This window comes from Phocoena phocoena, chromosome 4 (assembly GCF_963924675.1).
Source record: "Phocoena phocoena chromosome 4, mPhoPho1.1, whole genome shotgun sequence".
Lineage (NCBI taxonomy): Eukaryota > Metazoa > Chordata > Mammalia > Artiodactyla > Phocoenidae > Phocoena > Phocoena phocoena.
This window is the reverse complement of record NC_089222.1, coordinates 24,533,122-24,550,120: the sequence shown is the minus strand read 5'-3', so window position 1 is coordinate 24,550,120 and position 16,999 is coordinate 24,533,122. Positions and strand designations below refer to the sequence as shown.

The 16,999-nt window shown below is 36.9% G+C and overlaps 1 protein-coding gene across 3 annotated transcripts in view; it reads left to right on the top strand.

The window, feature by feature from the left end:
* Positions 1 to 1,815: 1,815 nt before the first annotated feature.
* Positions 1,816 to 16,999, top strand: part of TFDP2 (transcription factor Dp-2) — a 126,566-nt gene continuing 111,382 nt past the window's right edge. For all 3 annotated transcript variants that reach the window (XM_065875745.1, XM_065875744.1, XM_065875743.1), the window contains exons 1-2: positions 1,816 to 1,836; positions 9,096 to 9,162. In XM_065875745.1, the coding sequence (XP_065731817.1) occupies positions 1,822 to 1,836; positions 9,096 to 9,162 (82 nt within the window). In that variant the 5' untranslated portion in view covers positions 1,816 to 1,821. The remainder of the gene's footprint in view (positions 1,837 to 9,095; positions 9,163 to 16,999) is intronic.

Below are 16,999 nucleotides of genomic sequence, written 5' to 3'. Positions count from 1 at the left end.
TGCTCCGCAACGGGAGGGGCCACAACAGTGAGAGGCCCGTGTACCGCAAAAAAAGAAAAAGCTTTTAAGTTGATTACTTAATGAATGAAGAGAAATGTAAATTTACTTCTAAGTACTATTTCAGCTGCACTTTACTGTTTTTTTATTATTGTTTTCATTGTCATTCAGTTCTAAACATTTTAAATTTCCTTCTCTAATTCATGGATTGTTTGAGCCATGCTATAGTTTTATTTTCTAAATATACAACTTTAGAAAAAAATGACTCCTAATTTAATTTCATTGTGGTCAGAGACCATAATCTGTATAATATTGTCTCTGAAGTTTGTTGCTACTACGTTGGTGATTTTGTATGTGGACAAATTTTGTAAGTCTGTGCTTAAAGAGATGTTTCATATCTGTTAGCTACAGAGTTTTATGTAGATATATTAAACTTGCTTAAAATATTAATCTTCAAAATGCAATACTTACATTTTAGCCTTAAATTCCTTAGTGTGAATATGTCAGGTAGTTTGGTGAATGGGACGTCATGAACTTGTGCTTTATTATTTACATCATGTTTGTAACACTGAAGAGGACATAACAAATAACTGATAAATGTGAAGCAGTTCCAATGTAGGAACTTGATTTTCATATGACTTTAGTCTTTTAAAATCTGGACTGTTTCTTTAAGCCTCCTTTGTCTTTCATGATTCTAATATTTTTTTAAGAGCTCAGGCCATTACTTTATAGAATGTTTCTCAATTTGAATTTCTCAGTTGCTGCCGCATGATTAGATTTAGATTATACATTTTGGGAAATACCTCAGAAGTGATACTGTATCCATCGCAGTGCACTTGAGGAGATGTATGATGTTGGTTTGTCTCATTGTTGGTTGTCATTTGGTAGCTTTGATCACCTTGGATGAAGTGGTATGTGCCAGGTTTCTGCACTGTAAAATTGGAATTAAGAGGTATTTTGTAGGGAAATATTTCAAGACTATGTAAATATCCTTTTGCTCACCAACTTTCATCTACTAGTTTTAGCATCTTTTGGTGATTCTTGCCCAATCCATTAATATCACAGTGTTTACAAATTGGTAGTTTTCTAACTGCTTCATTTCTTTATACATATTAGTTGGCATTGTATTGCAGAGAAGAGCTTTCCCTTCCTCCTCGTTATCTGTTTCTATCAGTATGGACTCCTGGATTATTATTTAATGGGTTTAGAATCTGTTCTAGTCTGTTGCTATCAGTATATACTTAGGTGCTTAATTGCCCCTTTAAACTGGCTTAAGTTGTCCCTTTAAGTTGTAGACCCTTTAAGCTGGCTCCTGTATACTTTTCATATGTCTCCGTCGTTTTTCGAGCCCATACTTACTTTAGGTACAATACAATGTTCTAGGTTTATCTTATACATTACCTGCCCAGTGCTGGAAGTGGCTCTTTCTCCAAGAAGCCCTGGTGTTGCTCTCAGTGGATTATCTAAAACAGCATGGTATAATATTTCAAAGCCCAGTCTTTGTCACTTCTTAGCTGAGTTGATTTGGTCAAATTATTTAACATCTCTAAATCCCAATTTTTATCTGGAAAATGACAGTTAGAATGGTACCTATCTCACAGTGTTGTTTTGAGGGTTAATTTAGATAATTTAAAGAACAATGCATGCCACATAGTAAATATGACATAAATGTTGCTTATTATTATTATTACATTATTATTCCCTTTTTTCCCTTTAACAGGATGTTCTTTTAAAGAATATTGAAGACGAAGTTTTTTGTTTTGTTTTGGTTTTTTGTTTGTTTTTTAATGGCTTTACAGAATTTTAAATTGAATACAATTTGACATGACGGCAAAAAATGTAAGTATCTGTAAATTTTTAAATGTAAGTATTTAAAAAATGAGTTGTACTTTTTCGTATGCATGTTTGCTTTGTCATTCTGATTAATGAAATTCAGTGTACCGGCATTAGCTGATCACTGTTTTTGTTCCTGCAAAGAACGAGATAGTAAACTTTAACACTGTTGAATATTGTGCCAGGTTGCTCCATCTCAACAGCTGCAAAATTGCTATCTCCAGGTTTCCCACTCCCCCGCCCCTCCTGTTTTGTGTGCTGTGATAAATTTGTTTTGGTGCTTGCTGGAGACTTACTTGGCATTATTGAGAAAAATCACTGTTTTCGTTGGCTCACATTTTTTCTTTTGGATTTACTCTTGGAAGTGTGTACAGATGTTATTCAGAAGAAGCTTGTTGTCCTCCATGAGATGATTTCTGAGGGAACATGAGACTTAGTTTTTTTGGAGAAGTTATTTCTGTTTTTCTTTTGCTTAAGGCTCTCACTTCTGAATCTACTTCCGTTCAAGTTACATTCTTATTATCACCCTGTATCAATGGATTTATTTCCAGTCATGGTGAAGGATTATGCCAGAAAAGAAATACTACAACATATAGGGAAATACTTTATTATAATTACTGTTCCCAGATTATGCTGGAATATTTGATTACAGGTAACAGAAACCAGCTTGGGCTACCTTAAACAAAAAGGGAATTTATTATAAAGATACCGGATGTCTCAGGGAATTCAAGAGGAGGAATTTAGTGGGTCCTCAGAAAGATCTGGGTCCAGAAACTTGAAATCTACCAGGAATCGAAGCAGTATTTGGTTTCCATTTGTCATCTCTATTTGTTTCTGTGCATTGTCTTCATTACTCTCTGTCTCTCTGCAAAGCATCTTCCTCAGTTCTCAGTCAGCATCTTGATCTACTTGTTACAGTACCAGCCTATTCAGAGAGAGAGAGAGAGAGAGAGATGAAGGAAATGGGGGCAGGCAGCCTGACAAATCCTGTCTGCCTATGTCAGCTCTAATTTCAGACTCCTTGGGAAGGACCTCTGGCACTACTCCAGCCTGATATCTGCTAGTAGTTTGGCTAGTTGTGACCAGAGGCAAGTGTTATATTGTATAAAAAGATCTTGTGAGCCAGACAGATAGTTCCAGATACTACCCATTATACATTTAAAGAAGAGCATCGAAAACAAACAAACAAAAAACAGCCAAAAACCAAAAAAACACCCTGATTACTTATCTCTATTTTCCCATTATTGACCTTGCTTTTAACACACATGAGTAGCTGTAAGCAGATATAGACTTTGGTTCATTATCATCTAATTAATTATTTTAGCATAAATTATCAGGAGTAGTCTGCTTTTTAAAAATTTTTTTCATTGGGGTACATTTGTTTTACAGTGTTGTGTTAGTTTCTACTGTACAGCGAAGTGGTGTTGAGTTCCCTGTGCTATACAGCGGGTTCTCATTATTTATCTGTTTTATACATATTAGTGTATATATGTCAATCCCAATCTCCCAGTTCCAGCTTTCCCCCCTTGGTGTCCATACGTTTGTTCTCTACATCTGTGTCTCTATTTCTGCCTTGCAAACCGGTTCGTCTGTACCATTTTTCTAGATTCCACACATATGGGTTAATATATGATTTGTTTTTCGCTTTCTGACTTACTCTGTAAGACAGTCTCTAGGTCCATCCACGTCTCTACAAATGACCCAATTTCATTTCATTCGTGTGGTATATGTACCACATCTTCTTTATCCATTAAGAGTAGTCTGTTTTAATCTATGGCTCTTGTATATATTCGTTTAAATGCTGTCTGGGGAAAAGAAGAAGCAAATTTTTAGTCTGTGTATTGGGAATTTTCTTCCAGGATATTTCCTTGATTTTCCCTCCTCTAGAAAAAAGAGAATATAAAAGTTATCCTGAGCAACAAGATGGTTAACATTCCAGCAGCAAGTATATTTTGGCTTAAAAATGTACCTTAAATCTTCCTAGCCATATGTACAGTTTGCTATATTAAAAGTTGTTTCCCTAAAGTAAGAAAGCATTTGAACCAGTGGTAACTATTCTCCCATTATTTCATTTGTATATTTGGAAGTAATCAAAGAGTATGCAAACAGTTTCTCTTTCCGCTACAGCAACCTAGGGGGAAAGGGCTACGTCATGAGCTGACCCTCTTCTGATTCCTTGGAGTTGGGGACATGGAGAGGTCAGGCCTCAGACTGGGCTGAAGCATGTGGGAAAGAATTGAAATAGGCTAAACATCTAATCAAGTTCACTAGCCATTCTGCAGTAGATAAGAACATTTTTGTGACTTTTAATATATTTTGTCGAGGTACTTACGGGAAGGCTCATACCAGTTTACAATGCCATGAACAACTCATTCTCATCTCCCCCCTCCCCATCTCTCTCCAACAAATAGATTGTGTCTGACGCTGTTCCGGGCTCCTACCTTCTTGGGGTTTATAGTGTAGTGAGAGAAGATGGTAAATATATAATGTCAGGTAACGATAACAGTTATGAAGAAAAATAAAACAGGGTAAGAGGAGAGAAAGTGACAGCGATGAGGGAGATCTCTTTCAAGGAGGTGTTCAGAAGAGTCCTCTTTAAGGAAATGATGTTTAGACAGAAGAATGCTCTTCAGTCTCAGTGCAAGAAGAAGGAGCCAGCCATGTGAATATCTGGGGAAAGAACATTCCAGGTAGAGGCGGGAGAAGGTGAGGTTGTTCAAAGAGCAGCAAAGGACCAGTTGATAAGACGGAACAGAGTAATTAAGCCGGGGAGAGTGCGAGGCTCCAGGTCGTGGGGAGCCTCAAACACTGGGGTGAGCAGCGTGTGTTTTAAATGTCAGTGGGGAGCTGTTGGAGGTTTTGAGGATGGTTTCATGTCCTGACTTAGCATTTTCAAAAGCTTGTCTGGCTGCTGAGTGAATAGACTGCAGAGGGGCATAGTAGAAGTGGGGAACTCATTTGGTACTTGTCCCAGTAGTTAGACATCAGAGTATGGTGACTTGAGCTGGGGTAATGATATTAGAGATGGGGAAAAGTAGTTGAATCTAAGATGTATTTGAAGGGACAGCCACCAGGACTTATTGAGTAATTAGGATATGGGGACAGGGAAGAAGTTAAAGATTTCTCAGCATTTGGCTTGTGTAACTGGGTAAGTGCCTTTGCGGTTTAATGAGAAGAGGAACCCTTGGGGAAGTGCAGGATTTTGTGGCAAACTCAAAAATTGTTTTGAATATATTAAAGTTGAGGGACCTGAAAACATCCAGGTGGAGATATTGACCAGGCAGTTAATATAATGATTAATAATGACTCTGGAGCTCAGGAGAAAGCTTGGGGCTGCATATAAAAATTTTGGAGTCATTTCATATTAGATCGATTATTTTAAAGCAGTATGATTCCATGAGATTATATAGTTCATGCGTGGCTAGAGAATACATAAGGACCAAGGTCTGAACGCAGGGAATACCCAACAATTGGGGAGGAGGAGAGGCAGCAAAGGACACTGAAGGAATGGACAGAAAGGAAGGAAAGAACGTTACCCTGATGATGTGGAAGCCAAGTGAAGACAGTGTTTCAGGAAGTGGGGGTGGAGTGATAATTGTGTCACATGCTGCTTAAAAGTGACTCTTAGATATAGAAGAGATTGCGCAGGTTTTATGGAAGAACTATTATTATTATTATTGTTATTTTTGCGGTATGCGGGCCTCTCACTGTTGTGGCCTCTCCCGTTGCGGAGCACAGGCTCCGGACGTGCTGGGCTCACGGGCCCAGCCGCTCCGCGGCACGTGGGATCCTCCCGGACCGCGGCATGAACACGTGCCCCCTGCATCGGCAGGCGGACTCTCAAGCACTGCGCCACCAGGGAAGCCCTGTGGAAGCATTATTAAACATATGTTCAAATATTTGCATCTTCAGTTCCTGTTTCTCATTTTGCATTTCTCTTATGAGAATAGTTTTTTGTGAAACGTTAGTTTTGCCTCAGCCATGCCATCCTAGGTCTCTTATGGTTGCAGGTGTTAGAAACCCTATTCAGAATCACTTAAGGCAAAACGTGGAATGTGTTCATTGGCGTAACTGAAAAGTCTGGAGTACTATGGCTTCAAATACAACCGGGTTCAGGGAAATGATAGGCATCAGGGCTCTGCCTCCCTTTTTCCAACTCTTGGCTCTGTACTGTGGCATAATAGCCTACATTGGCCTTTTAATGCTTATCTCAGAAGAAGAGAGGGAACTTTTCTTTTTCAGTATTTATATTTCAAATTCCATGGAGGAGCTTTGGTTAACTCTGCTTGGCCCACACACTTAGACAAGTGGAGAAGGAAGTAGGATACCATAAATGGTTTGCTGCTTCACTGTGGGTCATGGGTCCACTCCTATTGTCGTAGCACATTTGAGGCTCCAAGATGAACAGCCCTACCAGAACTGCAGGGAGTGTGGGATGTTTCGTTTGCAAAAGGAAGTTCTGCAGAGCTGGCAAAATATATTCATTGTATCTGGGACAAAATTGTTATCAGCTAGTATCTAGCATCCAGTGATACTCTTCTAGTGTCTCCATAAATGGAGATGTGGTCTCACTTAAGTTCACTTAGTATACAATAAAGAATTTGAAAGGTACTTTGAGGTGTAATTTTTTGCCTTGTCAAAGAATCTTTTAACAATATGTAAGCCATAATACTCATTACAGAAAAATTAGAAAGTACAGATAAAGAAAAGAAACTAGCCTAGAGATTATCAGCAAAATTCTGCCTAAGAACACATCTGGTATATACACAAATATATATATATATGTATATACACACCAAAATCTATGTATATTATATTTTTTTTAATAAAAATGAGGCCAGACTGTTTTGTAACCTATTATTTAGCTTAGTCTGTATGATGAAAACCTTTTCTTGTCTTGATAACTCTGTAACATCATGTTAAATGGCTCTTTTATGTTATCTATTCTATGGACATTACACTAGTTTCCTAATATTGGCCGTTATTTCCATTTTTTCTCTTTTTTTTAACTTTTTGTTTATTTTTGTTTACTCATTGGATTATTTCCATGAAACAAAAGTCTTATGAAATTACTGGCCCAAAGAGTAAGTACTTTTTGGACTCTTGGTTCATATTGCTAGATTGCATTTCAGAAAGGTTGCACCAATGTACATATTCACCGGTGGTATATGAGAGTGCCATTTCCCTTTATTTTCTTTCTAATCTTGGTCAATCTAATCAGCAAAAAAATGGTATGTAATTTACTACATTTCTCTTAATTGCTAGTTAGGTCAAATTGGTATTCTCTGTGTTTATTGGTCATTTGTGTCTCTCTTATGAATTGTCTAGGTCAGTGTTGAAGTAGTAAGGCCATTGCCCTTTGAATTAACGACCCAAACTTGAATATTGCTTTGCCATTAACAAACGTCTTCACATAATTATTTAATTTGGTCTAAAGAGCTGTCTGAGTTTGTTGTACACATGTGTATTGTCATCCTCATTTTGCAGTGACTGCTCCAAGAACACCTTGCTTGTGAATGAATGGTACAGCTGAACTTTGACCACAGACCATCTTGCTTTGAATCTTTCAGTTATATCAGTCTGAAATGTTAAAGATCAGTGAAATTATAATGCTGTTATTGGGGAATATCGTTTGACTCTTAACATTTGGGCCTTGGATATTTTTTATTCAATAGACATTTAGTGACTGCTTACAGTATGCAACACAGTGTTTGAATATCCTGATAGAAAACTTTTCTCAGGATCTTATTAGATGAAAAATTTTACATAAAATTAGTTTACTTTTTTCTCTTGATCTGAGAAACATTATATAGAAAGATCCTTTTTAAATGGACAGAATAAAGAAAGAATAGCTAATATTTTTAAACGCCTTTCCTACCCAACTTTTTCTACTTGCATATCTACTTTTTCTTTGAATCTTTAAACTATACAGTGTTTATGAAAGCAGAAATTAATACATTTTCGAAGTTTTAATTAAATAAATTTTAGTAGTATTTATTTAAGCTCTGAATACAAACACCTCCCCTCCATCCATGAGACCAAAAGTACACGCACTATTGATTTACAATTGACTTTTATCTTTTTGTGGTATAACCTGTTGTTCACTAAGGTGCAGGTGTACAGCTGCTTAAAACATTTCCTGATTTGTTTGCTACTTCACTTAGAAGTAGCAAAAGTTAAACAGTAAGAGCAGGTGTTTAAATGTAACAGTAATCCAGTAACTGAACTCTCGTCTGTGAATATGTGGTTTTGGTTGAGGTTTTTGCCGTTATCTTTGTATAATAACAAAAAGGTATAAACGGATACTTTAGAAGTTATTGTAATGTATTAAATAATCACATTGTATTAAGCATGGAATATATTAAAGGCTGTATTTGCCTTCTTTGCTTTCTGTTTACGGTAGAGCACCAACAAAAATTTCGCCTTTCTCTTTTTTTGTAGTAGAAGAGCTTAAAAAGGAGAGGCATGTTTGTGATGCCACAGTAAACTCTTGGCATTTGCAAATTGAACGCTTAACGTTAGTATTTGTGAGCAGCTCTGGAAATCCATGCACACACTTGCTTTAGGTAGTCCCTCAAGTATCTTACAAACAGTAATGAACATTAAAATGGATGGAGCATTTTGTGCCAAGCCCTGTGCTTTACATGAATTCTTTTTCTTAATCTTTCTAACAACCTGAATTGGTAAGCATCTTTAGCGGCCTCTAATTTATGGACGAGGAGACTGAGATATAGAGAGCTTGTGTGACTTGACCACGGCCACACACATAGTGGGCTTGATGAACTGCAGGATGAACCCAAGGCCAGTGGACCTCATGTCTGTGTTGTGGTATTAATGGTCTTTATTTGGTCCATTACAGGTCATAATGTTTAAAAGCATTATATGCAGTGATTGTGAACAGTAAAAATTAAGGGCAGCAATGAGGGTGGAATTTTGGTATATCTTTTGGCAACTTCATGGTTGCCAGATTACTTGCTTTCAAAAAAAAAAACCATCAGTGAAATCTGTAGATCTCACATCTGCTCATAAGTAACATTATTTCATTAATTTTTATCTTGATCTGGACAGTGCATTATTTTTCCCATTTCAAGCAAAATGACAATGTTTTAATCCAGCTCCTATAGTTGATATCATTTACTCATCTTTATGTGACAATGTATAATATTTGATGTGGACTTCTGGTGGAAGGTTATTAATAATAGCTTATTAAGTGATCACATATTATTTAAGATCCTATGTATAATTTTTAAAACTGTTTTATTCAGGTTGGTTTGACTTCTACAAATGCAGAATTAAGAGGATTTATAGATCAGAATCTCAGTCCAACAAAAGGTAAGGACAGTTGAATAAAAATTTTCTGCATTGAGCTAGTTTTATTGCATTTGCTATATAAAATAAACAGTTAAATGAAGAATTACTTTATGTATAATAATTATATAATATTACTGTGTTATATTCCAAAGAACTGTCGTATTCCAAAGAACTTTTATCATATAAAAGTCAGTTACCTCTGAGAGGTGGAGAGGGGGAGGGAGAGAGAGAGAGAGAGAGAGTGTTTTGAGAGACCCTATTTGCTAGTGGTTTAACTTGTAAGGAATACAGTAGAATGAATGAATATATATGTAATTCCTTTGTGTAAAGTAGATGGTTTACTGGGGGAATGCTTATATCAGAAATCTGATCCATCCATACAAGAATTTGTGCAGGACACTTGTCAATATCTTTCACTATACATCTTTCAACAGTATCTTTTAGTACATAGAAATAGCATCTGAAATCTTTATGGTTGAAATGATAGGGTGTTTGGGATTGGCTTCAGAATAATCCAGTGAGGGAAGAAGAGTAAAGTGAGTGGAATTATAGATAAAACAGAATTCTCTGTGAGTTGGTTAATGGTTTAAGCTGGGTGATAGTTATACGGGGTTTCATTATTCTTTTCTCTCTTCCTTTGTATATGTTTAAATTTTTCCATTATACATATATAAAGGTAAAAACAAAAGTGTCTACTATTACAATACAGATAGCTATGAGAGAAACATCAGCTTCCTCAAAGGCTTTATGTCTAAGGTGGGCTATGTATGTCTAAGGTGGAGAGGCGGCTAGAGAAATCTGTATTTCAGTATAAAAATTGCTAGCTTAAGAGTAGAAATGGTCTGTAGAAGTATTCTAAGAATTTAAATGTATTATGAAGCAATGAAAGAGATACTTGAAGCCTTGATGCTTGTCATTTTTTCCCCAATTTTTAAAAATTGTGGTAAAACACACATAACATAAAGTTTACCACTTCAACCATTTTTAAGTGTACAGTTTGGTGGCATTTAAGTACATTCATATCGTGCCACCATCACCACCATTCATATCCGTAACTCTTCATCTTGCAAAACTAAAATTCTATACCCATTAAACAACAATTCCCTATTTTCTCCTCCTCCTTTAAACCTCTGGCAAGAACCATTCTACTTTCTGTATTTTCACTACTCTATGTACCTCATATAAGTAGAATACCTCTGGATTTTCACTACTCTGTACCTCATATAAGTAGAATACCTCTGTATTTTCACTACTCTATGTACCTCATATAAGTAGAATACCTCTGGATTTTCACTACTCTATGTACCTCATATAAGTAGAATACCTCTGGATTTTCACTACTCTATGTACCTCATATAAGTAGAATACCTCTGGATTTTCACTACTCTATGTACCTCATATAAGTAGAATACCTCTGGATTTTCACTACTCTATGTACCTCATATAAGTAGAATACCTCTGGATTTTCACTACTCTATGTACCTCATATAAGTAGAATACCTCTGTATTTTCACTACTCTATGTACCTCATATAAGTAGAATACCTCTGGATTTTCACTACTCTATGTACCTCATATAAGTAGAATACCTCTGGATTTTCACTACTCTATGTACCTCATATAAGTAGAATACCTCTGGATTTTCACTACTCTATGTACCTCATATAAGTAGAATACCTCTGGATTTTCACTACTCTGTGTACCTCATATAAGTAGAATACCTCTGGATTTTCACTACTCTATGTACCTCATATAAGTAGAATACCTCTGGATTTTCACTACTCTGTGTACCTCATATAAGTAGAATACCTCTGGATTTTCACTACTCTATGTACCTCATATAAGTAGAATACCTCTGGATTTTCACTACTCTATGTACCTCATATAAGTAGAATACCTCTGTATTTTCACTACTCTATGTACCTCATATAAGTAGAATACCTCTGGATTTTCACTACTCTATGTACCTCATATAAGTAGAATACCTCTGGATTTTCACTACTCTATGTACCTCATATAAGTAGAATACCTCTGGATTTTCACTACTCTATGTACCTCATATAAGTAGAATACCTCTGGATTTTCACTACTCTATGTACCTCATATAAGTAGAATACCTCTGGATTTTCACTACTCTATGTACCTCATATAAGTAGAATACCTCTGGATTTTCACTACTCTATGTACCTCATATAAGTAGAATACCTCTGGATTTTCACTACTCTATGTACCTCATATAAGTAGAATACCTCTGGATTTTCACTACTCTATGTACCTCATATAAGTAGAATACCTCTGGATTTTCACTACTCTGTGTACCTCATATAAGTAGAATACCTCTGGATTTTCACTACTCTATGTACCTCATATAAGTAGAATACCTCTGGATTTTCACTACTCTGTGTACCTCATATAAGTAGAATACCTCTGGATTTTCACTACTCTATGTACCTCATATAAGTAGAATACCTCTGGATTTTCACTACTCTATGTACCTCATATAAGTAGAATACCTCTGGATTTTCACTACTCTATGTACCTCATATAAGTAGAATACCTCTGGATTTTCACTACTCTATGTACCTCATATAAGTAGAATACCTCTGGATTTTCACTACTCTATGTACCTCATATAAGTAGAATACCTCTGGATTTTCACTACTCTATGTACCTCATATAAGTAGAATACCTCTGGATTTTCACTACTCTATGTACCTCATATAAGTAGAATACCTCTGGATTTTCACTACTCTATGTACCTCATATAAGTAGAATACCTCTGGATTTTCACTACTCTATGTACCTCATATAAGTAGAATACCTCTGGATTTTCACTACTCTATGTACCTCATATAAGTAGAATACCTCTGGATTTTCACTACTCTATGTACCTCATATAAGTAGAATTATACAGTATTTGTCTTTGTGACTGGCTTATTTTGCTTAGTGTCCTCAAGTTTCACCCATGTGGTAGCATATGGCCTAATTCCCTTCCTTTTTAAGGCTGAATACCATTCCATTTTAAGTATGTACCACATTTTGCTTATCCATTCATCCATCAGTGGACACATGGGTTGCTTCCATATTTTAGCTATTGTGAGTGATGCTGCTGTGAACTGGGAGTACAAATATCTTTTTGAGACCCTGATTTAGTTCTTGCGGATATATTCCAAAAGTGGAATTGCTGGGTCATATGTCATATGGGTCAAATAACAGAATTATTTTTAATTTTTTGAGGAATTGCCATTTCGATTTTTACAGCAGCTGTACCATTTTACATTCCCATCAGCAGTGCACAAGGGTTCCAGTTTCTTCACATTCTTGCCAACACTTAACTTATTATAGCCATCGTTATAGGTGTGAAGTGATATCTTATTGTGGTTTTGATTTGCATTTCCCTAATGACTAGTAATATTGAACGTATTTTCATGTGCTTGTTTGGTATTCATATATCTTCTTTGAAGAAATGTATACTCAAGCCTTTTGCCCATTTTTGAATTGGATTTTTTGTTTTTTGTTGTTGAGTTCTAGAAGTTTTTATATGTTCTGGATATTAATTCCTTATGAGATAAATGATTTGCAAAAATTTTCTCCCATTCATCAGGTTGTCTTTTTGCTTCCTTGATAGTATCCTTTGATGTGCAAAACTTCTTTGTTTTGATGAAGTCCAGTTAATCTATTTTTTCTACTATTGCCTGTGCTTTTGGTGTCATTTCCATTTAGTGGTTGCCAAATCCAGTGTCATGAAAATTTTCCCCAATGTTTTCTTCCATGAATTTTAAAGTTTTAGCTCTTAGGTTTAGGTCTTTGATCCATTTTGAGTTAATTTTTGTATATGATACAAAGTCAGGGTCAAACTGACATAAGGATATCCAGTTTTCCCAGTACCATTTGTCAAAAAGACTGTCCTTTGACCATTGAATGGTCTTAGCACCCCTGTCAAAAATCAGTTCGCCATATATGTGAGGATTTATTTCTGGACTTTTTATTCTATTGCATTGGTCTGTATGTCTGTCCATATGTCAATACCATAATGTTTTAATTACTGTAGTTTTGTAGTATGTTTCAAAGTCAAAAAGTGTGAGTCCTCCTACTTTATTCTTCTTTGAGATTGTTTTGGCTATTTAGGATCTCTTGCAATTCCGCATGAATTTGAAGATTACATTTCCCATTTCTGTGGAAAAGGCTGTTAGATTTTAAAAAAATTTTTATTTATTCATTCATTAACTTTTGGCTGCATTGGGTCTTCGCTGCTGCACGCGGGCTTCCTCTAGTTGCAGTGAGTGGGGGCTACTCTTTGTTGCGGGGCACAGGCTTCTCATTGTGGTGGCTTCTCTTGTTGCAGAGCACAGGCTCTAGGCGTGTGGGCTTCAGTAGTTGTGGCACACGGGCTTCAGTAGTTGTGGCTCACGGGCTCTAGAGCGCAGGCTCAGTATTTGTGGCGCACTGGCTTAGTTGCTCCGCGGCATGTGAGATCTTCCTGGACTAGGGCTCGAACCCGTGTCCCCTGCATTGGCAGGCGGATTCTTAACCACTGCACCACCAGGGAAGCCCACGCTGTTAGATTTTTGATAGAGATTGCATTGAATCTCTAACTCACTTTGGTTTTATTGACATCTTAACAATGCTATGTCTTCTTATTTATGAACATATTCAACTTGTCTAAGCCTTCTTTAATTTTACCATTTCTTTTTGAAGTCATAAAAAGGTTCTGGAAATAGTGGTTGTAGATATATAACCTTGTGTATATACTGGAAATCAGTGAATTTTTGGGTATGTGAATTATACCTTGATTTAAACAAAAAACATTTTCTTCAACTTAATCTCTCCTTCCAGCCCTCATTTGTTCTCCCCATCATTATCAGACTTCTTGAAAGAAGCTATACACTTACAGTCCCATTCTCAGCTTTCATCACTTCTCTGCCCAATGTAATCTGGCTTTTGACTCCATTAATCCATTGAAACTGCCCTTGATTTTGTCTTTTTTTTGTTTTCGGTTTATCAGCTTTTGGCACAGTTAATGTGCCCCCCACCCTTTAAAAATAACCTTTTAATTTTAGAACAGTTTTAGGTTTATAGAGAAATCACAGAAATAGTACAGAGAGGTCTCATAAACCCCTCACTCGGTTTCCCTACTGTTGACATCCTACATTATTCTAGTACAGATTTTATAATGAATGAGCCAGTATTGATACATTATAATGAATACAAGTTCATACTTTATTCAGACTTCCTTAGTTTGTAGCTAATGTCCTTTTTCTGTTCCAGGAGAGCATTCAGGATATACCACATTACATTTCATGATCATGCATCCTTTGCTGCTTTTGGCTGTGACAGTATCTCAGACTTTCCATGTTTTTAATAACTTGACAGTTTTGAGGTGTACTGGTTAGGTATTTTGTAGAATGTCCCTGAATTGGGATTTTTCTAATTGTTTTTCTCATACTTAGATTGGGGTTATAGGTTTTTGAGAGAAAGACCACAGAGATAAAGGGCCATTTTCATCACAACATATTAAGGGTATCAACATGACTTATCATTATTGGTGTGAACCTTGGTCACTTGGCTGATGTAGTTTTTGTCATGTTTCTCTACTGTAAAGGCACTCTCTACCCCTTCCCCCTTTCCATACCATAGTCTTTGGAAGGAGTTCATTATGTGGAGCCCACACTTGAGGAGTGGAGAGTTTGCCCCACTTCTTTGAGTTGTGAATATCTACATGATTTGTTTGGAATTCTTCCACCCTAGATTTGTCTCTTCTCCTCCATTTATTTAGTTAATTCTTTCTTTATACCAGTATGGACTCATGGATATTTGGTGTATAGTCTGGGTCATAGTCCAATACTACTTCAGTTTTTTTGCTCAAATTGTTAGGACTATGGCCATTGGGAGCGTTCAGTTGCTTTTCTGTGTCCCTTTGACATATTTCCAGCCCATTCCTCAGATCAGCCATTTTCCGAGAGAGTCCTGATTCCTTTTTATAGAGAATGTTGTTAGAAATCAAGGTCTTGGTGCTAAGCGAGCTCATCGTTACTAGGGTGGTGTCTTTCTTTTTGAATCACTGTTTTTCTTTGTGTCTGTGATACCACACTTTTTAAGTCTTACAGGAAGCAGTACAGTGTAGCAGTTAAGGACAAGGGCTCTGGAGGATGAGGGTGTAATCTTGGTTGCACTTCTTATACTCCACCGAATGTGTAAATCTGAGCAAGGTGATCTCTAAGCCAAAATGTCCACATCTGTAGCGATGCAGATAATAATGGTAAATTGCTCATAGGGTATGTAAGGATTAAATGAGGTAGTGCACATAAATCACTTAGTACAACACCTAGCACATAGTAAGCATTCATTAAGTGCTTACTCCTTTTCCTCTTGTTAATATTTTCATCTTCCTTTTTGGCCATTCCCTTCAGTCTACTCTCCTAGCTCTTCTTTTGTCTTCTAAATGTTAGTGTTCCATGGTTTTTTTTTTGTTTGTTTTGTTTTGTTTTTTTGCAGTACGCAGGCTTCTCCCTGTTGTGGCCTCTCCCGTTGTGGAGCACAGACTCCAGATGCGCAGGCTCAGTGGCCACGGCTCAAGGACCCAGCCGCTCCACGGCATGTGGGATCTTCCCAGACCGGGGCACGAATCCGCGTCCCCCGCATCGGCAGGCGGACTCTCAATCACTGCGCCACCAGGGAAGCCCTCCATGGGGTTTTTGTCTTAGTTTTTTTTCCTCACCTTGTACATTTTCCCTAGGCAATTTCATCTGTTCTCACTGCTTTTACTTTGTGTATGGTTGATTCTCAAGTCTGTACCTCCAGCCCAAACCTTTGTCTTGAGTTTTTGTATATTTAACTGCTTATGGGACACCTTCATTTGAATAACTTATATGCATCTCAGACTCAGTCTGTCCATAATTAAAGTGATTATTTCACCCTCTCAAAACCTACTTTCCCTTTTCTTTATCTTACTGGATAGTACAGTAGTACCTTTCACCCTTTGCCCAGACCAGAAACTGAAGCATCATCTTTGACTCCTTTTTTGACCTCTCTACTCCCAGTCAAATCACTTACAAGACTTGCTGATTCCAGCTACATATCTCAGTTCTCCCCACCCACTTTCTCTATCCCACTGCTATTATCTTAGTTCAGACTGTGATAAACTATTTCCTGGATTACTGTAGCCGTTTTACTTGCTTTGAGATTTTATTTCTTTCTATTTCATTCACTGTACTATAGCTACATACTTTTTCTCAAACACAAATCTGAACAAGTCTTCCCAAGTTAAAAAAACATTTTTTGTTCCTTATTGCCCTCAAGATAAAGTCCAAACTCCAGTTTAAAAGATCCTTCATGATATGGTTCTTGCTTTCATCTTTAGCCTTATCTCAGACATTTATGCTTCTGCTACACTGAACTACATTCTCTCTGTCTGTCTGTCCCTCTTCTCCCTCCCCTCCCCTCTCCTCCCCTCCCTTTTCTCTCTCTCTCTCTCTCTCTCTCTCTGTCTTTCTGTATTCTCTTCTCTGTACCTATAATGCCATACCTCTCTGACAGCATCCTCACTTCACTCCTGATAGATATACATTTCGCCTGGCTAATTTCTGTTCATTCCTAGCATCTAAGTTTAGATCTTACACCCACTTGGCCCATAAGCCTCTAATACTCTCTACTTATCCCAATTGCAGTATTTATCACACTGGACTTTAATTTTACTGATTTACTTATTGGTCCCCACCTGACTCCTTGAAGTCAGAGACTTTTTTATCTTATTCATCACTGTTTCTGTAGAATAGATATTTCAAAGTAACTATTCCATAGTAGCTGTCCCAAACTGGAACTTTGTTGAAAGAATGTGTGTCTTTCCTTCTACCTATAAT